General features: G+C 34.5%; 2 protein-coding genes across 3 annotated transcripts; both read right to left on the reverse strand.

The window, feature by feature from the left end:
- Window positions 1-4,729, reverse strand: LOC117122651. 2 transcript variants are annotated; one of them, XM_033268328.1, is made up of 2 exons: window positions 1,789-4,729; window positions 1-1,283 (listed from the first exon to the last, which is right to left on the reverse strand). In XM_033268328.1, the coding sequence occupies exons 1-2, from the start codon at window positions 4,588-4,590 to the stop codon at window positions 1,254-1,256; spliced, it is 2,832 nt and encodes a 943-aa protein (XP_033124219.1). In that variant the 5' UTR covers window positions 4,591-4,729; the 3' UTR covers window positions 1-1,253. The 2 variants fall into 2 exon arrangements, with proteins under 2 accessions (XP_033124219.1, XP_033124220.1); XM_033268329.1 differs by lacking the exon at window positions 1-1,283 and having other exon boundaries at window positions 1,438-1,976; window positions 2,124-4,729.
- A 1,725-nt stretch (window positions 4,730-6,454) lies between these two features.
- Window positions 6,455-19,783, reverse strand: LOC117122633 (abl interactor 2-like). Its single transcript, XM_033268299.1, has 5 exons — window positions 19,585-19,783; window positions 13,482-13,649; window positions 12,306-13,131; window positions 11,159-11,293; window positions 6,455-10,261 (listed from the first exon to the last, which is right to left on the reverse strand). Exons 1-5 carry the CDS (start codon window positions 19,699-19,701, stop codon window positions 10,098-10,100), a joined length of 1,410 nt encoding a protein of 469 aa, XP_033124190.1. The 5' UTR covers window positions 19,702-19,783; the 3' UTR covers window positions 6,455-10,097.
- Window positions 19,784-21,330: the final 1,547 nt, after the last annotated feature.

Genomic DNA, 21,330 nt, shown 5'->3' on the forward strand with positions numbered 1-21,330 from the left:
GTGAGATATTTTGTTCATTGTATAAATTCACTTTATTCACTTGTTTCTTAACTATACTGTACAAAAGTGCCGAGAACCAAGGAGACCCAGGCCTGTAATTAGGCCCCCAGACTAATCTTAAATATTAAATTAACTTTAAATAACAAAACTAATCTTAAATAACAAAAAAAAAAAAAAAAAAAAAAAAAACCTTCAGAAATTAGGCAAGAACAAGTAAAACAATGCACAAAACAAACAAGCAAGCCAAGCCGAGAAGAACGGTACAAGTAAAGCAGATGAATAGAATGAGGTGCGCTTTTATAACAAGAAGTTAGTTTGTACTATGGAAATCATTCATGAAAAAGCTCAGTCACAGTTGGTAAACATACTGTATATACAGACCTACCTCTAACTTAACTTTTCAAGCCAAACTCATTGAGAAGGTGGTGTCTTCCCAGTTAATGTCTTACCTTCTTAACTGTAATCTTTTGGACCCCTTTCAATCTGATGATTGCATGATACTCTCTGATACTAAAGGTTAAAGGTGTTATTGACTGTGTTACGTTACTGTAGATATATGAAAATAATGACAAAAATAACAATATTTTGGGAGCCATCTTGAAAGCAAATATGGTGGCCATCTGACATAATTTCTGATGATTGCATAATACTACCTGATATTGAAAACATAGTTAAAGACATTTGAATGACAGTGCTAGGTTCTGTAGATGAAGATTATTGATAAAAATCCAATATTTTGACGGCCATTTTGAATTTCAAGATGGCGGCCACTAAGCGGTTTATTTTTTGGGGTCTATTTTTTTAATGATCTTTAGGTGTCACAGTATCACTGTGATAAGTTTCATGCTTTCTTCCAAAAGTGCACGATTTTTCTCCTTATCCGCACTACTACTTCGGACATTACGTAAAATGAACATGGACATTTCGGCTTGCTTCTCGTCGGTGCCTGCTATCCAAGCGTTTTCGTCGAAGTCAGTCATGATGATATCGTTTTTGTCATCTTCTCTCATAAATATCAATGTACAGTATTTATCAAAAGTTGGTTGGGTTTATATATACAATACAGAAGACCAAGGAGGTACGTACAGTAGATTCACATCTTCATACGTATTCAAACAAAATACGGGCCATATAACCTTTGTTTTAGAATTATTGCTGTCCATAGAGGTCATATTAGAGTTCGTGGGGCGTTACCGTACCAATTGTATTGTTGTCGGTGTTTAGTTGGGCAGCTTCTCATATCCCATTGCCTATTACAGTATTCGACTGCATGTGACATTCAACTGCGAAACAAGAAATATTTAGATTTTTATACCTAGGTATTTAGAATTTTATGTAATGGTTAATAAAAAAAATGTTAATGTTGCACAATATTGAAGTCACTATTGCAAGCACCGACTTAATAATACATATAATAATCTGTTATTGTTCATTACCATCATTATCATAAACTTCATCATCATATCATTATTTTTCTTTCAAATGGAAAGAAAATTTATTATTTAAGCCTGAGTAACCTAAAATCTAGGTCGGCGTTTTTCTCCAAAAGGAGCCCAAAATACTTAAGACTAATAAATATGTGTCAAAAGTTAATAGATCTTTTCTGATGGACTCAAAAATTTATAAATTATTTCTTGTCCAATTCCTGCTTTCCATTAAACAAAAACAAATAATATGGATAACTAAAAGTATACACAGATGTGTCAAGTGGCCACTTTTAAACTCTAAATAATAAAAAATAATTGAATAATTATAGGAAACTGTCGGGAATATATTTTCCGATCTTACCTTTAGCTCAAGTGTGACCTTATGATAGATGTCTAATTTACAGCCATCCAGTGTAGATATATCATTTCCATGAGAAATGAGGTTCACCAAACACATTGTTTCATCTAAAGAACTACACTTCTGACACACAGGTCCACAGATGTAATGTTTCCTAAAGTAGTCCAGGTTGAAATCCCGCTTGATTATTTCTTCAATAAAAATAATAATTTTCTGTAGAACGAACATAGTTTGAGTGTTGTCTTCACTTATAACTTTAACTTTGATAAGATTTCTGTCGTATGAATTAATGTTTCCAGAAATTACTTCTGTACTGATCAAGACAAGACATGATTTACCTGTCCTAAATCTTGCTGCATTGTAATAGATCTCATCCCAACTAAACACTTCACAACATTTAGTAATGAGATGTAGAAATATAAATTCTTGAAGAATTTCACCAAAGTCGAAATAAAAAATGTTTTGCGAGTGAACATTGCTGTTCTGTGTTGACATTAAATTGATCTTTGGCAGTCGACACGAGAGAAAAAAAGTGCCGACTTGGTCGATTGGATCAATAACATTAAGTGGGAAAAGTAAATGTGTTCCCACTAAGAAACGAATGATGTAAGGGTAATGTCGCCATATGTTTTTCTTTCTACAAATGTGTTCCAGTAATTTACTGTCAACAATGCCAGTTTCTTCCAAACTCTGCCATAAATCAGCTACTGTCCGATTTCTTTGGTGAGGTTCAGGCACATTCACCAAGATTGTCAGAATGTCTATCAGCATTTGAGGGTCACAGATAACGTAATGTCGGAGTGTCTCATCACGTTCATTGTATATGACATCACCAGATCTGTCAAAGAACTTCAAGAATAGGCACAACTCATTCTGAGAAATTATATTACATGTTGATTTTACTTCCTCTAAGATCTGTACTAAACTCATGATAATGTATTTTTTTCGGCGAAACCTGTTCAAAATTTCATGAAATAAAAGGTATTTTACTGAATGATTCTCCTGAAAAAAATCCAATTTTTTAATCTCATTATAGATAACCGTTCGTAGCACGTTGCGTTCTGGATCTACTTGTAACGAATTTTCAATAAAAAAGAAAAAGCTGCCTAAAGGATGGAACGCTAATAACCTAGAAAAGGGTTTGTAGAGATGTGCATTTGCAAGCTGAGTAAAATGCAAAAGTGCATTTACGTCAATGACACTTTCTCGTCTTGTTCCTACAAGAAACACTACAACATTTTTAATGTCTCCATGCATAGCAACCGATTGCAACCAAAACTGTAGCCGTTTAATTTGTATCCCAGGATTCATAACCGCTTTAACGGCGTTGAACACTATTAGATATACACCCTGCTTTGGCATGAAGATATGGTGGGTATTATAGTATATGTTTTGTCCTGCAAAGTCCCATAGACTAAGTCTAGTATCCAAATAAGATTCATTACGAATAACTGCTTCCATTGATTTTTGGATATGCTTTACTGGTATAGATGTTGTATTCTTCACTTTCAAATATGAAAACCATTCGTAGACAACAAAGGCAATGATCGGTGTCAGAAAGAGGAATAAGCTCAACAAATATCGTGAAAGAGAATATTGGGTATTATGTAAGTTTAGAGTTCTTAAATCTGCCAGTTCCCACCCACAAAAAAATGCTATAAATGTACCTGCCATAAAACCAATAGATTTCTTAATAATATATATTTGAGGAATATACCCATAAGCAACAAACTTTCTTCCTAAAAGGGTCCCAGCTGATATAACACTCACAAGTACAAAAATACATGTACATGTATAAAATACGCGTAAAGAATCCGGCCCTCCGATAAAGCCCGCGGCTTTGAGACAAACAAAAATGCTTATTAATACAGGTATGCAGTTTTGTCGACTCATCGACAATATCTTAACGGAAACATACCTAAACATCAGAATAGTAATAATGCCAACAGTGTAAATTATCAAATTATAATATGCTTTGCTGTAGATGACTAATATCATTTCTGTAACATTATCGATGGTAAATGTTTTCTGTTTCGGATGCACCATAATACAGAATGCTATGCATACTCCAGTTCTACCACCTGATCCCATAAGCACCCCAGCAATTAAGCCAGCTATTGCATACAAAGCTATTTTAACAGTGGAAATATGGATCCCTTGACCAAGTTCAATTGCGCTGTCTACCAAAACCATTCCGATAGTGTATCCACAACCGAAACGGTACCCAGTGTGAACATCGCTTAAATACATTAGGAAAAGATTATTTATCCATACAATTAATCCAAATCCAAATGTAAATCCACCGTTTAGAAACATAACTAGCATGGGAATACTGTGTGTAATCTGATAAAATATGTCTTTCTTTAGATTTATTAACGAGGTCTGTGGGTTGACTTCTGACTTGCTACTGGTCCTCGTGGTTTCATTCACACCGTGTTTCCTCACATGTGATACTGCCCACCATGCTGCCGAACTCTCAAATTCTTCTAGTGGTGTATTTGATACTTTACACCACTTACCGTTAACATCACTAACTTTTGCTTTGACAGTATTTGTTTCAATTCCCACTGTACTAGGCTCGTCATGACGAAAATCTTTACCTTGCAAGCGTCTGCATGTCGACGTCTTTCCCACACTGTGATCTCCTAAAATTAAGATTTTTGATCTGTTAAAAGAAAGTCTTCCTCTTATCCTTGCTTGTTCATAGGCTGTTTTGATCTCATTATCGTCTGCAATTACACGCAAATTTGAACTACGTTCATATGAGTGGAAGCCCCGTAGATAGCTTAAAGCATTTTCATTCATCTCTGCGTGCAACTGTTCTTTAAAATATTGTTTTAAACTAAGATTCTTAACTGGGTTTGAAATTAAATATAGTCCTAGATCAAACGCCCTCTCCAAATTTTATTCCTAAACGTAAATCAACAGCCTGGTTTGAAATGCATTCTACAACAACACTAGACTTTTGCTGCGTATGACACTAGACTTGCGAAATGTAAATCAAAACTAATCAGCCAAGCATGACGTGGGCCTGTTCCATTAATGATTGGGGAATAAATTTTCGCTGCAGTCCAGTGCCGTGAACAACGCTTCCCAGTGCGTCTGCTAATTTTTTAAGTTCAGGGTACCGCGATCACGAGCTCTATGTGGGTAGGGCCTAATAATTGTATGAGTTGGTCATTAGGACCATGGACCATCTAGGGGTGCGAACGCCCCTTCAAATAATACTCGCCCCCCCCCCCCCCAAATATCATCGATTCATAATACCTTATCCATGACTTTTATAAATACAAGTATCCGAATATTTCCTTTTGACCAGGTAGGGTTTTTCTTAAAGCCAATTTTGCCACAATTCGGTTTTTTAGTTTTGCATCCGCGATTTTTTTTTTAAATAATGGAATGTTGATTTTTTTTTATAAACAATAAAATAGCATAAGAAATTTCATTAAGTTATCATTATAAAATATTGAAAATAATTTTTAAAATTTTAATTTTTTTTTAGCTGAAAAGGGTGTCATTTTGCTATTGTTAGAAACTCACACTGCTGTATTTTCAAAAGTATTCATTTAAAAGCTTTGATTTTTTCGAATCTAGTTCACATTAATTGTTATTTTATTTTTACAAAATTTTGATTCATATAACAATATAGTTATCGATTTTTTTTTAAGTAGTATGTATTGTCAATGAACGTTTGATTCGATTTTAAGAAAAAAGGTAGTGCTCTCACAGAATATATACTAAACTAATTTTCCCAAATTTTCAGTATGTTGTTCTATATTTAAAGCACTTTCAACTTACTATTTTAATTTTTTCTTTATATTTTTAAATACTCAAACGAACGCCCCTAATTTGACTGTAAATGTGGAACTACAACACATACGGTAGTATTACCGCCAAAATGTCATTACGTGCTCATACGTATTGATCCTAGCTAGATTAGAATAAATTTAATTCTACAGGAGTAGAGGGCGTTTATTTAAAGAAAAAATAAACGCCCCGACGTGTTTATTCCAAATGAAGCTCTAGGGAAGCTCTGGGGCGTTTATTTGAGGGGCGTTCATTCAAAGTAGGGCGTTTATTCAAATAAATACAGTAATCTTGTTTCTATACAGCTTTGCTTTAACAAGCTACGTACTTATGATTGATGACTGATTACAAAAATCTATGACTTATCATCAATGGCGTATCTAGGGGAGGGCATTGGAAGGCACACGCCCCCCACCCCCACCCAAAAAAAAATTACTCGGCCCCTAAATTAATCACAGTGAAGTAGTTAAAAATCACCTAAAATCACCATATTTTGCAAATTAGCTCCCCTCATCTGATCATCACAGATGGAGGGTCTATATCAGCCCAGGCTGACTATGGTTGGAAAATATATTATTATGGTACCTATGATGGCCGGAAATGGCATTCAAAGACTTAAAATTTGAACATAATTTTCTTTTTTTTTCTCTATTATTTGTTTATTATTATTTTTTTAATTGGAAGGGGGAGGGGCATCTGCCAATAGAATTAATCAATGAATACTCCTCACCACCACCAAACCACACCCAATTCATTATTTCTTGTGAAATCATTACAAATCACACTGAATATATTGTCTTGAACTGAATCCTACAATCTGTAACGCAGTACTAGCGATCTTTGAATAGAAACAAGACAAAAATTAGTGTGGTCAATTTATTCTGGACTTAATAATACAAAGATGATTAAAGGGTTGATACAGTACATAAAAATGCATATTTTAAGGTTAGCATAATATTTGTTCATTTATAATAAAATTATGGTTACAGTTTACCTTGATGTAACGAACACATACAGGCCTACTCTGGTAACGTTTGTGAATAAATAGCTACACAATTTCCTGCTATACTATGTTGGACATTCATGTAACTTGAAAATTTGTGGATACACTGATAAATACCACCTGTTTATAAACGTAATGAATGTATTATGAAATATATACTGTACATTGAAGAATCAATGTTTATCTACTTTCATTAGATCTTAAAACTCAGTATAATCAAGGAACATAGAAATTATTAATTTAAATGATGATAAAGTAACCAAAGACTTTTAAATTGATATATTTTTGGCATACGAAAATGAAAAATTTTATTGAAATAAAATACTTTAAAAAAAAATTAAATACATTGAAAACAACAATTGTTAAACTGGTAGTTGATAAAACTGGTAAACAGCCAGAAAGCACCATTTTAAACAAATTTAAATTTGACCATAAAAAGCCTTAATACCTCTAACCGTTAAAGTTAAAACTGAAACATATATCACTTACATTTAGCCCTCCTATCCGAGACTACCTCAACATTTGGAGTGGTATTGAGGTGCGGTCTTTATTTGAAACATCTAAAATGAAGACCACGGCAATGGGCGGTCTTAGCATACATAGAGGGTAATAGAAACTGAAATCGTCTCCAATAAGGCCGAAAAAAAAAAAAAATTTGTGTTGGCCTTATTTTGGGAAAATCCAAAAAATGGGTAAGTCGGTAGGAAATATGTTTACGCTTGCTTAAAAGGTATAAATATTCAAAATATACAATTTTGGATTCGCATCACGTACCATGCACCAAAATAAGCTAGGCCTTTTCCTCATAGCCTAGTCTACGGCTATTTCAGCCTTATTAGCTCATGAAAAAAAAAAAAAAAAAAAAAAAAAAAAAAAAAAAAAAACTAAAATGCTGACCCTGAATTTAGTAAAATTTGGGTCGGCCGGGCGTGGCCAACACAATATTTTTTTTTATTTGGCCTAATTGGAGACAGTATGTAAAGAGTGGTCTCCAAAATCAGCATAATTAGATGGTGATTAAATCCAAAAACCTTAAACGAAGACCAAAACAATGCTAGTGGTCTCCAAAGTTTATTTCCTTTTTTGGGAGTCACACCCACATTTATTTAAAGCAATATTTCTTCTACTTTCCATCTCACAATAAACATTATTACAGTATAATAGTATAATTAATAATAATAATGATGTGTAATAATAATAATAGTAATAGTACCAATAGTGGTTTTAAATTTTAAAATTTATTTCCTTTAAAGTCGATTCTGTGTTTGGTTCCAAAATGAGCAATGTACAGTAATCAACGTCTGCGCATCTGAAACCAAATGCGTTATTAAGGTAGTTAAGTGTTTTAGCATCTGGAACCAAATTCTAAACAAATATCAGAATTGATTTTTTTTTATTTGATTCTGAGACAGTGTTTGGTTTCTAAATGACTGAATCATTAATGTAGTTAAGTGGTTTAGTAATTGGAACCAAATAAAACATTAATGTAGTTAAGTGTTTAAGTAAACCATGGAACCAAATATTGTATACTATGCATTACAACAATATATTGTATCTCTTTTAGAAATCACTACGACTAAAATGCAAGTCAGGTCACAATATAGCTTAGTTCATCTGATGAGGCCAACAAATTCTACAAAAGCTGTATTTCTTAAACCCAAAACATTGAGGGGTACAAATACCTCATTATTTATCTAACAGATTTGTCCGTGGTAGTTTCTAACATAACTACTGTATTTTTGTTTTGTTTTGTATTCCAGTTAATTTGTAAAGTATAATTAAGTTAGTTTGAGATATAAGTCTTGTTAAGATATTTGGTAGTTTAAACAATTGTTTTATTTAGTTAATTTTATGTAATTTTTTAGGTTATATTTCTTAGTTTCTTTTGAATTTCCAGTTACTGTAAATTTGTATTTGTAACACAAATGGTGTTGAATAATGTATAGTATCACATTTACATAACAATGATATTCATATAAAGACTGCATACAATAATTACATCACTCACCACCTTCATGCACAGTTAATAATATTTTAACAATGGTTACACATTATTATAATACTAAAGTTATATAAATAAGTAATTATTAAACAAGTAAAAGTACAGACAAGTAAAATTGTTTTGAGTAGCAATTAATGTCAAGTATGAGAAAGCATCAAGATAACAATTATGAGGGAAAAAAATTAAAAAGCAGAAGTAAAATAAAAATTACAAAAATTAGTTTTCCATGATACATTTGTCACAAAAGAATCAATTATGGCAACTATGATAGTTACATCCCTTAGATAAAAGGTGTCTACCATTTTTCACATAGTTCCAAGTATAGTACCAAGTAGTTCAATAACACTTTTCATTATAAAATTCAATACTACTGTTCGTTTCTAAATCCTTGTAGTAATTCAGTCTACATTTACAAGTTAAGACAAGATTTTGGAATCTCGGCAATTAAAATTCAAAATTGCATTGGTTGGGGTATAAATGAGCGATTGTATGCTACAATTAAATTTCAAAACCAATCATACTTAAATATTAGATCAGCTATTTTAATTTAATATTTATAAATTAGTGGCATATATATATCATGGTTTTGATCTTAAAAGTTCTGCCTATATATGGGCATGATGATGTCATATTATACCCAAATATGAGCATATCACAGTTATTTGTCATAAAAATTAATAGTACTTACAATTTAAGCAATGCCCAACCATCAAATTTAATTTGACAAAACAAGTGGCATGCGCCTAAATATGGTCATGATGACATCACATCATGTCTATATATGGGCATACAACTGTTTTTTGTCAAAGAAAACTTGATAATCTGAACATAGCTTAAGAGACGGATCATACTTCTTCACCTGTCACTCCTAAATCATCTTTTGAATATACAATAACAATAATTATTTATATATCCAATGTTATATAATAATAAATAATAATGGTAGACTTATATAGCGCATAATGAAGAGACCAATGTGCTCAGATTATCATCAACCCAGTCATTAGATTGATGGAACACAAAATCAGCTCTCTGGGGAAGTATTCCATAATGATGCAGCAGCTACATCAGTGCATTTTGGCATTTAAACCTACCAGGTACCTACTTATACTCCTAGGTGCAGAGAAGCAATGCAGGTAAAGTGTCTTGCTCAAGGAAACAAGCGAAATGCACAGCAAGGGACTGAAAGCCTCACCTCGGAGCTGGGTTGGGAAGTCAAACCATTTCCACTGCACCAAACTTTTACTTATGTTAACACTCGAGTATAAATATCTATTTTATCTGTAATACTTCCTCATTCTACTGTACTAGATCCACTATTCGAATGAATATTTTAATAAACAAACAAAAAAATATGTTTAGCTTACTGTAACAGATAAGAAAACATCAAGATTTGAAATGTACAAGTCATGAAAAAAGAAGTTCAAATTAATGAACATAATAGACTGGTTCAAAATTAATTAATTTTGATAACTAGTTTATGTTGATTATGTAATCCAACTATGGGCATATATCAACATGATTCCCTGGAAATAGGCCTGTAACACCTTCCATGACACCTTCGTACCACCCATCTTCATTCATTTTTACAACATAGATAATGTTACCTTCTTGAAATGTCAACTCATCATCTTGGTTTGCAATATAATCATAGATAGCGACAACTGCAATAGAATGAAACTTCTGTAAATAACATTTCAAAAAAACAAGTTAAAATGCTTTTCAAAACACATGCAGTATGGTATCAAGGAAGTTAATACTGACTTTGGGAGAGTAGAATAAACAAAACTAACCAAAATAAATATTAACAGCAACATTCAGATATAAAGATGAAGATACAGTAAGCCACTAAATACAGTATATGACTAGTATTTGGTTTGAATCTGTCAGTCACCCAAAGAAGGGAATGAAAACATATATTACAGGGGTGAATCTCTACTAGTGTCGCTATGGTGAAGCATTTCAAAACAATAATCTTAAGCACTAGCCACCCCCCACCCAATACACCCGGACTGGTGCTTGCACTTTGCATGGCCCCTACCCAGATTTTTCTGAGAAAGGTTTGATAGTAAATTTCTTTCCACTTTGTTTACGACCTCTATGAAAACAAGCCTCTGGCTTATAGAGCTACAACCTCTGCTTTCCATTTTGAACTGTTTGTTTGTTTTTTGTTTTTTTTTTGGTGTTGTAGTTGTTGTTAAGACTTGATTTTGATGATTTTGTCCTTGTTTTTGGAAAACAATCTTGCTGAAAATGTAGACTAACACCACAGCTACACAAACTACTATCACAGTAAATAGTAAACAGACTAATATTAAAATTAAATGTCAGTTACAATACAACAGGGAGATTTTGATTTGCGCGACGACATTACGCTAGAACGGTATCACTGATGTGTGACTGTCCTACCAGACATTTCTTTGCATACGTAGATTTGGCCAGAATTCACGCGATGAGAATTTAACGTTCTCGCATGCGCAGGTGACTTTTAGTGATGTCATTACGTTCCAAGTTTTACAGTCGTCTTGTAATCAAAAGCTTCCTATTAAGAGCTGACGTACCTTTTTGAATATAGTCCTTCGGCACCCATTCTGGCTCATCCTCCTGCAGGAACTGTGGCGGAGGAGGCGGGGGCATCATTGCATCATAATCTATTGCTTCAAAGTTTTCTGGGGGTGGTGGCGGTAATGGGGACACTGATCAAAGATAAACAATGAGCATGTTTTCATTTAGCAAAAATATAATGGAAGTATGTTTATTATATTAATTTCAATACAATTTTATTCTCATTTAACAACCTATCAGGAAAAAATTAAAGTACCAACAATGACCTGAAGTATTTATTCAAACTATCTTGAATTTGAAGTAGATTGAGCAAAAAAATTATTGATTGTTGTTAAGACAGAATCTAATCTCATCTGCTTTGAAATATGTGAGGCATCTTTGAACTGGTGGTGATTATTTTATGATCTACCAATATATCAATACTGTAAAACCTTAAATTGAAGCCTTGGGCTTCTTCATTTTTTTGCAACTTTGGATGGGCTTCTTTTCAAGGATACAGTACTTTTGCAAAGTACTGTATCGAGGGGGACTTCTTTTCAAAATAAATGCTGTAAATTTTGGGAATTACTACTATAAAACAATAAATAGGGCCACTGTAACATCAGTCTGTATCATGGAGTGTATTAACCGCAATAAATCACCTAAACTACGGTATAAACCAAGCGTGTTTTTAATTTATTTTCTTGCTTTGAAATTCATGTACAGTGTATGTACTGCACTATCTAAAAAAAAAGCCCATGCTATCTTTAAAAGAAGCCCATGGCTTTTTTTCGCGGCTACTTCTGCAAAGAATAGAGGGTTTTTTTTTCAAAATGAATGCCATAAATTTTGGGGATTACTGTAACATCAATCTGTATTATGGGCTTCTTTTCAAGATGGGCTTCTTTTCGAGGCTATTTTTGCGAACTAAAGATAAAATTTGAGATGGGCTTCTTCTCGTGATTAAAGCCTATTTATTCAAGATTGTCAAGTCCATAGGCAGGATTTCTAAAAGGGGAAAAATTGCATCACTTTTTTCAGGGTTTACAAGGATAGGTGATTATTAATTTATGAAATTAAGAAATTAAATGATAAATTTTGAATAAATTATACAAAAAGAACAACATAAACTATATAATGAAACAGTAGTAAACATAGACTTACTGGTCATGTCAAATGCTGGGGGTTCATCTGGGGGTGGTGGTGGAGGCATATCTGCAAATTCGTCTCCATAACCACCTGAACTCTTTCTATTAATTGACAATGCCCTGTTAAGCTCACTCATTGAGAACCCGGATGGTCTGTCATCCACAGGATTCGAGGGAGGAGGTGGTATTTGGTCCTGGTGCGAGTACGGCACACGATTATATCCATTATCCGCCGGCGGTGGAGGTGGAGGAACACCCGCCATCATATCTGGTGGTGCCATTGGCGGTGGTGGTGGAGGTATACTGCTCGGCATGGGAGCTGGTGGTGGGGGCGGTGCAGGGGCTGGTCTGACTGGGGCAATATTAGGCTGATTTTGTTGAGACTGTGAAAGGTCATGCTGTATATATGGAGAGACATTGGACTGATTTGGATGAACTTGTTGTGGCATAGAAGGTGGAGGAGGTGGACCACCTTTCCTCTGTAAACTTTGAGACTGACCGACATCTGCATAGCCTGGTACCCGCGGGGTAGAAACTGGTCTTACACCAGGCTGGGTACGAATAGTACCATACTGGCTGTGAGGTTGAACAATGGGCAAGGAAGCACCCGCAGGAGCATTATGCTCGCTACTTCTTGAGAGCGTTCTCTGTTTTGGTTGCCCGATTTTCAATCCATGTCCAATACTATCTAAAGATGTGTAATCAATGATTTTTGATTTGTACTTGGCTGGTCTTTCCGGGTTTGCTGGTGCTATGATTTTATGCGTCCGGGTCACATTCTTATTAGTGGTCAAAACACCAATTTCTCTTCTGGCAACCTTTTCCTTGTGGATGCTTACCGTCTATAAACAGAAGAGAACAGTAATAATTACTGACTTTTTATAGGTTATAGGTTTTGCTAGATAGAAATAACAGAAAACTTGTCAAATAAAAAAAAAAATCATAGTTCATTTTCAAAAATTAGCTGTTTAGCTTCTAATGTGATTTTGAAGATTTGATATGAATTATAGTGCTTTCTTCAATACTAAATCCACGATACTTTCTCATTTTCCATGACTTTAAATGCCTGAAATATAGGACAGCAAAATTACATTTCCTTGATTGTCACGGCCAGTTCAAACCTTGACTCAGAGAGATGAGATTCAGGTTTATGCATAATTATAAGAGTTAATCATGGTTTAATTTGATTTACCTGAGCAATGTGATTAACACTAGCTTCCATTGTAGATAACTGATTGACCTGTAGGTCAAGCATTTGAAGCATACTTGTAGCTAAAGTGTTGATTTGATATGCAACACTGGCCAATGATTGAGTTGTATAGTTCTTGGTTTCCTCCAAGGCAACTCTTTTGTCTTCAGCCTGCACATAATAAAAAAAAACTTGTTTAATATAATTGGAAAAACACAGAATGCACAAAAATAATTCACACATTATTTACAAATTACGGAAGCTTAAATCGATCTTCCGCGTTGGTACCTGGTAGGTTCGAACACAACTGCACTGATTACTAGCTGCAATATTATGGAATTCTCCCCAGGGAGCTGAGTATGTGTTCCATACTTGTTTGATCCAATAACCGGGGTAGCAATGTGAAGCGCTTATGCATGAAGTGCATACTGTATACTGTAAGACTGACATATAATTATTATTATTAGTTTATTAAAACAATGTTCTTTAATGTCTTCTCAATCAAACTTAGCGTACAGTCGGCAAAACAGGTGGCAGCCACATGTGTGCACTTGAATGTGGAAATCTCTTGGCCCTTGTGCAATTCCCATCGCTGCTCCCTTGTACTTCAACTGGAGGACTGAAATTACGACAAGCCACTATCTTTCGGATTAGACGTTTAAACCATTGGTCCTGTGTTTATTTACAAATTACGGAAGCTTAAAGCGACCTTCCGCGTTTCCGAGTTTCCAAGATAATTATCTTGGAAACATGGAATAGATACTTATTAAGACATCTTTCTGAGATATCTTATCTCGGAAAGACAGAATTCCAAGATAATGTATCTTGAAAAGACGTCATTTTAAGATAATTTAACTTGGAATTACGTCTTTCCAAGATAACTTATCTTGGGAAGAAGGAATTCCAGGATAATTTATCTTGGAAAGACGGAATTCCAAGATAACGTATCTTGGAAAAACAAAATTCCAAGATAAATTATCTTGCAAAGACGTCTTTCCAAGATATTTTATTTTGGAAAGGCAGAATTCCGAGATAACGTATCTTGGAAAGACGGAATTCCAAGATAATATCAAGAAGACGAAATTCAAAATTCAAAGATAGCATGAAAGCTGTAGTCAGGAAAGTTGAGCTACCCGTGACTTACCAATAAATAGGCCTATATTTAATCGTTCAAGTTCAAAGTTGTGAGTGAATATTATTGTATTTCATTGTAAATTGTTATATTTTCAGAAGATATTTCAGCCGCTCCAAATCTCTTTCCTATTCTTCCTTTATTCTTTCACAATTTTGCGTTTTAATCATATTTTTTATAATTTTAATACACTCACATATAGTCACTTGTTTAGGCCTAGACTAGGCTATACTGCGACTTGTCTACTACTATATTATTTAAATATACAATTTTGATAGATAAAATTTTTTTAACATTGACACAGTAATTCATACTTAAACAATACATGAACTTTAAATGTAAATAAAATGATGTTAACGAATAAATAACAATAAATAAAACGTGTACATATTATCACTACTACAATAATAAAATTAATATTTTTCAATTTTATAATCAATTTTATACAGTCGGAGTTAGTATTGACCTAGCAGGGGTGACACCAGGATTTGCCCGATGAGGGGGAGAGGGGGGTGGGGGCAGTTTCCCCCGAAGTGTCAGATTTCCCAGACGAAAGCGAAGTGGGTGTGGTCGAGCTTCGACCAAAAGGCACCGAAAGTATTCCTGGGGCGCAGCCCCTGAAATTTTCGACAATTTAGGTGTTTCAAAGGCTTATTTAATCGATTTTAGAGTCTACAGTATTCATATGTAAAAAATACATATAATAGACCCCGGCGCAACCCCGTGACCTAGGCTACTATGGCTAACAGGTACGCTATCTCCAATAAAGGTTTTTTTCTATGAGTGGAATGGCCTGTGCGAAACACGAACTCCTGAAGACAAAAACCAGTACCGTTACGATTTTACTGTAATTGTGCAGGAAATATACTCAAAATGTATCTTAAAATTCCATCTTTCCAAGATCAATTATCTTAGAAAGACGGAGTTCCAAGATAATTGATCTTGGAAAGACGGAATTCCAAGATAAATTATCTTGGAAAGACGGAATTTCAAGTTCAATTATTTCGGAATTCCGTCTTTCCAAGATAACATATCTTGGAAAGACGTCTTTCGAAGATAATTTATTTTGGAATTACGTCTTTCCAAGATAAATTATCTTAGAAAGAAGGAATTCCAAGTTAAATTATCTTCGAAAGACGTCTTTATCTTGGAATTTATTCTTTCCGAGATAAATTATCTCGGAAAGATGTCTTAATATGTATTTATTCCATGTTTCCAAGATAATTATCTTGGAAACTCGGAAACGCGGAAGGCCACTTTAAGCTTCCGTAACAAATTTATATACTGTGTGTTCCAATCACCACCATCCAACAGCCTGACTTTAGCCAGTATCCCATTCTACAATACACACACAAGATATTTCTCTGGCAAATAGTTACTAATTAATACACACCAACTACTATTCTTGACATTTGGTCTAGAAATAGAAATGTACAGTATTGAGTTATATTTACCAAACTCAGAAAAGACCTAGTAAGTCCCTGCATTTGGCATGAGCCAAAGCATTTAAGGCCCTCTCAGGCTCTCGCGTTCAACTACCTGTAATCTAGGCATATTATTATAGATTTCTCAATAAATACTGTATATAACAAATTTCTCAGAGTGGCTTGGACTCCCAACCTTGAGGTCAGGGTTTGAAACTCTCGCTGTGCAAACCGCTTGTGTCCTTAGGTAAGGCAATTTATCTACAGTTGCCTCTCTCCACCCAGGAGTACAAGTTGGTACCTGGTAGGTTCGAACACTGCACTGATTACTAGCTGCAATATTATGGAATTCTCCCCAGGGAGCTGAGTATGTGTTCCATACTTGTTTGATCCAATAACCGGGGTAGCAATGTGAAGCGCTTATGCATGAAGTGCATACTGTATACTGTAAGACTGACATATAATTATTATTATTAGTTTTAAATTAAAACAATGTTCTTTAATGTCTTCTCAATCAAACTTAGCGTACAGTCGGCAAAACAGGTGGCAGCCACATGTGTGCACTTGAATGTGGAAATCTCTTGGCCCCCGGTACAATTCCCATCGCTGCTCCCTTGTATTTCAACTGGAGGACTGAAATTACGACAAGCCACTATCTTTTGGATTAGATGCTTAAACCATTGGTCCTGTGTTCATTATGGCCCATGTGCACATTAAAGAACACAGTATTCTTCGGGAAAAGAGTAGGGGATTGTCGCTGGGTGTACTGCCCAATCACCAACAGAAGGACCCCACTGGAAATAAGTCTTTTATGGGTAATCCTTGGTTTTTACACCAAATAAATCCATTCATCCATGCTACCTAACTGCACGAGTTGTTTTAAAACACTGTCAATATTGTCTGGAAGTTATCAAAGAATTCACTCGCTGCCTCGCATCTAGCTCATACGTCAAACGTACTTATTTTCATTTAAAAATATGAAAACCTGTAACAGATTTTTAGTTTATAAAAATACAATAAATTAAAATGGCAAAATTACAGTTTTTTGGCAGCCAGAGGAAAAACGTTCAAAATTTCAGAATCTGAACATACAATAGGCCTACCTCTCCCTACAATAGGGTACCTTGTTATTTTTTAGTGTCATTAGTGAAAGAAAGCAATTAACTTATCTACTTCTGTTTTGTCCTTTTAAACTTTGCCAAAATGAATCACTACGGTATGACCTATACTGGCCTATAGTACACAGTGGGATTGGGGCTATTTATCATCATCCGATGAAAAGAAAAAAAAATATTAGGCCTACTGCCAGATTGTATAGTAAGGCCTGCGTGGGGAATATATCCTCCGTGCAAAAATTTGGCCTGGAAATCTGTCCGTGCATTTTAGAAAATAAGGTTTTTTGCAAAAAATTAGGCTTTGAACAAATGTATATAAACAAAGCAATTATGCAGCAATTATGATTCCGTGCACCTATTTTCCTAGTGATTTTCCGCGCAAATTTGAGATGATTTTTTAGATGTCCTCTGTTCCGCGCAATTAAAAAACTTTATAATATGGGCCTACTATAGGCCTTTATATAGAAGAAACAAACCAATCAATGCTAATGAATGAAGCAGTTATACATACACACTATCAATTATTATAAGGCCTAATCTATTTTCATTTACTACTTTTGGCAAAGTCTTTGCCTACATTACACAAACAATATAAATTCAATATACAATGCAGCACCAGCAGCAAAGTGGCTTGTGTGGCCTCTCTAGGCGAATGTTGGTCACTTCGGCCAAAAACTAAATTGGCCCAAACCAATTCGGCCCAAACCAACTCGGACGAAAACCAACTCGGCCCCAGACGACACTTCGGATCAAAACCAACTCGGCCCAAACCAACTCGGCCAGACGACAACTCTATAAAAAACTATCTATATACGATATTGATTTACTCAAGACGGCAGGTTAAAATAGTTGGGTGGTCCCTGTGTTGTGAAATGAATAGTTGACTTTTATTGTCAGTTTTTGCAAGGTGCTATGTTCATCGGAAAACAAAAACAAAAAAACAAAAAAAAAAACCCCTGCTGTGGCAGCCAGCCTAAAATAACAGTACTGTAGGCCTACCGTTGGCCTACTGTTTACTTTAAAACTTTTCCATCGTGAATTAAAAAAAAAACTTTGTATGTAGACAGTTTGAATTAAATGTACCTGAATAAATCCGGATATTCGTGTATTTTGTTTTGCTTTATAATCCTACAGATATACATTATTTTATAATGGTATGAAGATTCTTCTAAACAAGAGCGACCGCTCACCAGGTCTGTGTGTTCCTCCATTCTTAAATACGGTACAGGCGCATGTTATTATATTAGGTTTTTTGGAAGAGCTAATAAGATGTTTATTTGTACAAGAAAAAAAGCATTATAGAATGATCATTTTTACAAAATTAAAATACTTAAAATAAAAAAAAAAAATCTTAAAATTGGAGTTTCAAACTTACAACCTTCAGTTATTTAGAACACATCCTTAACCGAAGGTCTCAATTCGAATCATGCACGTCCGTTCAAAACTGGTGACGCTGGACGGTTTCAAAGTTTTTTAAGTTTGGTAACAAGAAAAAGAACAACAGCAGAAGTGAAAAAAATCATAATTTTATGTTTGTCCCAACCTATTTTTGGGGTAAAAAGCCCATTTTTTGTATTAAAAAATTGCTAAACCCCGCAAACCCCCAAAACACAGTGCAAACCCCATCCAAACCTTGTGATAGTGTTTGAATCATGTAGTATAGGACTCACTTGGTATCTCAATTAAAAAAAATCATAATTTTATGTTCATCACAACCTATTTTGGGGGTAGAAAGGCCATTTTTGTATTTATTTGTATTTTCTTTTAGGTTTACGGGGTTTAGCAATACCCATTATAATAATAATACTAAAATAATAACAATAAATATCATAATATAATAATTATAAAATATATAATTCGGATAATGTAAAAATAAATAATAAGAATAGTTATACTAAAAAAATAACACTGGACCTATAAATAAAATTAATAATTATAATAATAGTAATACTAAATTAATAATAATAATAATTGTCATTTGGGTAATGGACAGGTAATCCCAATCGCTATTCATCTGGGTATTTCTGTATCATCAAGGGTAGTTCTCTTCTGGGCCAAACTGGTTTTGGTCCGAGTTGGTTTGGGGCCGAGTTGGTTTTGGGCCGAAGTGTCGTCTGGGGCCGAGTTGGTTTTGTTCCAAGTTGGTTTGGGCCCATCTATATCTGGTTTTGAGCCTAATAAGTGACCTGCTACCCTCTAGCTAGGCTAGGCCAGTAAGTACAAGGATAGGTAAGGCTAGCACTAGTATAGAAAACCTAGTCTACAGATGGGCAGGTTAGCTAGCTGGTGCCTAGCCTAGGCCTAGCTAATAAGACCCCAAGCAGGGAGTAGGCCTACGCCTAGGGCTCAAGGCCCAGCAGGCTGCAGGGCAAGATTGAATGAAGGCTTTCTTGAGTTGAGCAGAAGGGAGGGGAAGGCCTAAAACTGAGCCTCACCTTAACATAATTGTCTTCACAGTATGCAGCTACATCTAGGAGGTTAGCCTGACTGTTCTCCAGAGCCTGGCGACCAGCTGGAATTTCATTATCAAACAAAGTTTCTAAAGCAGACATTTTTTGTGTATTTCTTTATTTTTTCCTCCTAGGCCTAGAAATGTAGATGCATTATGGGGAGGGGCACTTCCGCTATGCTTGTTGTTGTATGCTGCACTCTATCGTGATCGAAAAGATCATTAGACTCGACGTACCACACTACCATCCTATTGACACGAGACTGATTTCTTCTGTGTTCCCTGTTCCTCCCAACTCTTCATATGCTATCCATATGCTATCCATTCTCACCACATGTAAACACAAAATCACACCCAATTACACTAAAGATCTATAACCCATTGGCATGTATAAAAATGAAGATGAAACGTCATCATATAGGGCCTTATTATTTACATTATAATAAGAGTCCGGGTTAGAGTAAAGATAGGCCTATAGAAAATACTCATTGCAGGTCGAGATCCATGGCTAAATGGAAAAAAAGGACTAGCTAGACTAGATTATATGGTGATTAATCTCTTAGGTTTTCACACCTACTCACATAAGCAATCCTTGACTGATGCACATTTATTTTATAATGTTATGCCATAAATTATATAGTGGGCTACGAATAATGTTTTATTTCATGATTTTGAATATTTTCACGCTTTTCCCGTTAAAATTGGCCAAGTACTTACGAAGATATGATTAATCATTGTTTTTGGTAAGGTTTTGATCAGCTATTCAATATAATACCCTACACCCCTCTGCTGATAACCATTCAAGCAAGGCCTGACTTATCAGCTAGACAGAGAAACGTGGTACGAAATGAATAGAAACGCGTTGAAGTGGTACGATGTTTTGAGGCGGTAGGTCTAAGCCTAGGTATTTTTACACAGTTTTGAAGAAGATGGAATTGTTTATTAAGGAAAGTGTTCGTTCTGATTGACACTTTTTAACCAGAATAGCAATGGCTCAAAACAGCAAATAACCAAAAAAAAAATAATAAAATAAATAAATAATAATAATAATCATATTGGACGAAACACAATATAAAAGCAGTAGACATTTAAATAATTTAAAATTTAAAATAGTGACAAAATGATTATATAATGACATTAATTTAAAATAATAATAATGAAACAGTACAGTAGTAGTTATAATAATAAGAAGAAGAAGAAGTAGAAATAGGCCTTATAACAATATCACAAAATACAAATTGAATAATAAAAATAAACACAATAATATCAGTGAACGTTCAAATAAATAAAACTTTAAAATACAGACAAAAAAAATATACCCGATATATATTATATGTCATAAAAGTTTATTGCCGTTTTGAACTGAGACCCTCCTTAAAGTACTGATCGACTTTGAGGGCTGCAGAGTGATGATCATTTGGTACATTGATGAAGAATGTCGATGAATTTCTTGAAAAGAAATTTCCAGGGTGTGTTTTGAAAAGAATTTGGGAACATTTGAACTATTTGAAATGCTAGAGCGTTTAGAGGTATTCTATTACCAATGATGAGACTTTCAGCAGGTTTATGCTTTGAACGAATGCCTGTGTTATGTATTGTAGTAGCGGCCTAGCAGCAATGCCTGGATAAGTAATCCGTGGATATAAATAATATTATAAATAGTACTAGGCCTAGGTAATAGGCCTAGCCTAGTTAGCTCTAGTAGTAGTAGGTATACACAAAAAATGTTTTT

The sequence above is a fragment of the Anneissia japonica genome, unplaced genomic scaffold (assembly GCF_011630105.1).
Source record: "Anneissia japonica isolate Jap-2015-1 unplaced genomic scaffold, ASM1163010v1 scaffold287945_len1679841_cov205, whole genome shotgun sequence".
NCBI classification, from domain to species: Eukaryota; Metazoa; Echinodermata; class Crinoidea; order Comatulida; family Comatulidae; genus Anneissia; species Anneissia japonica.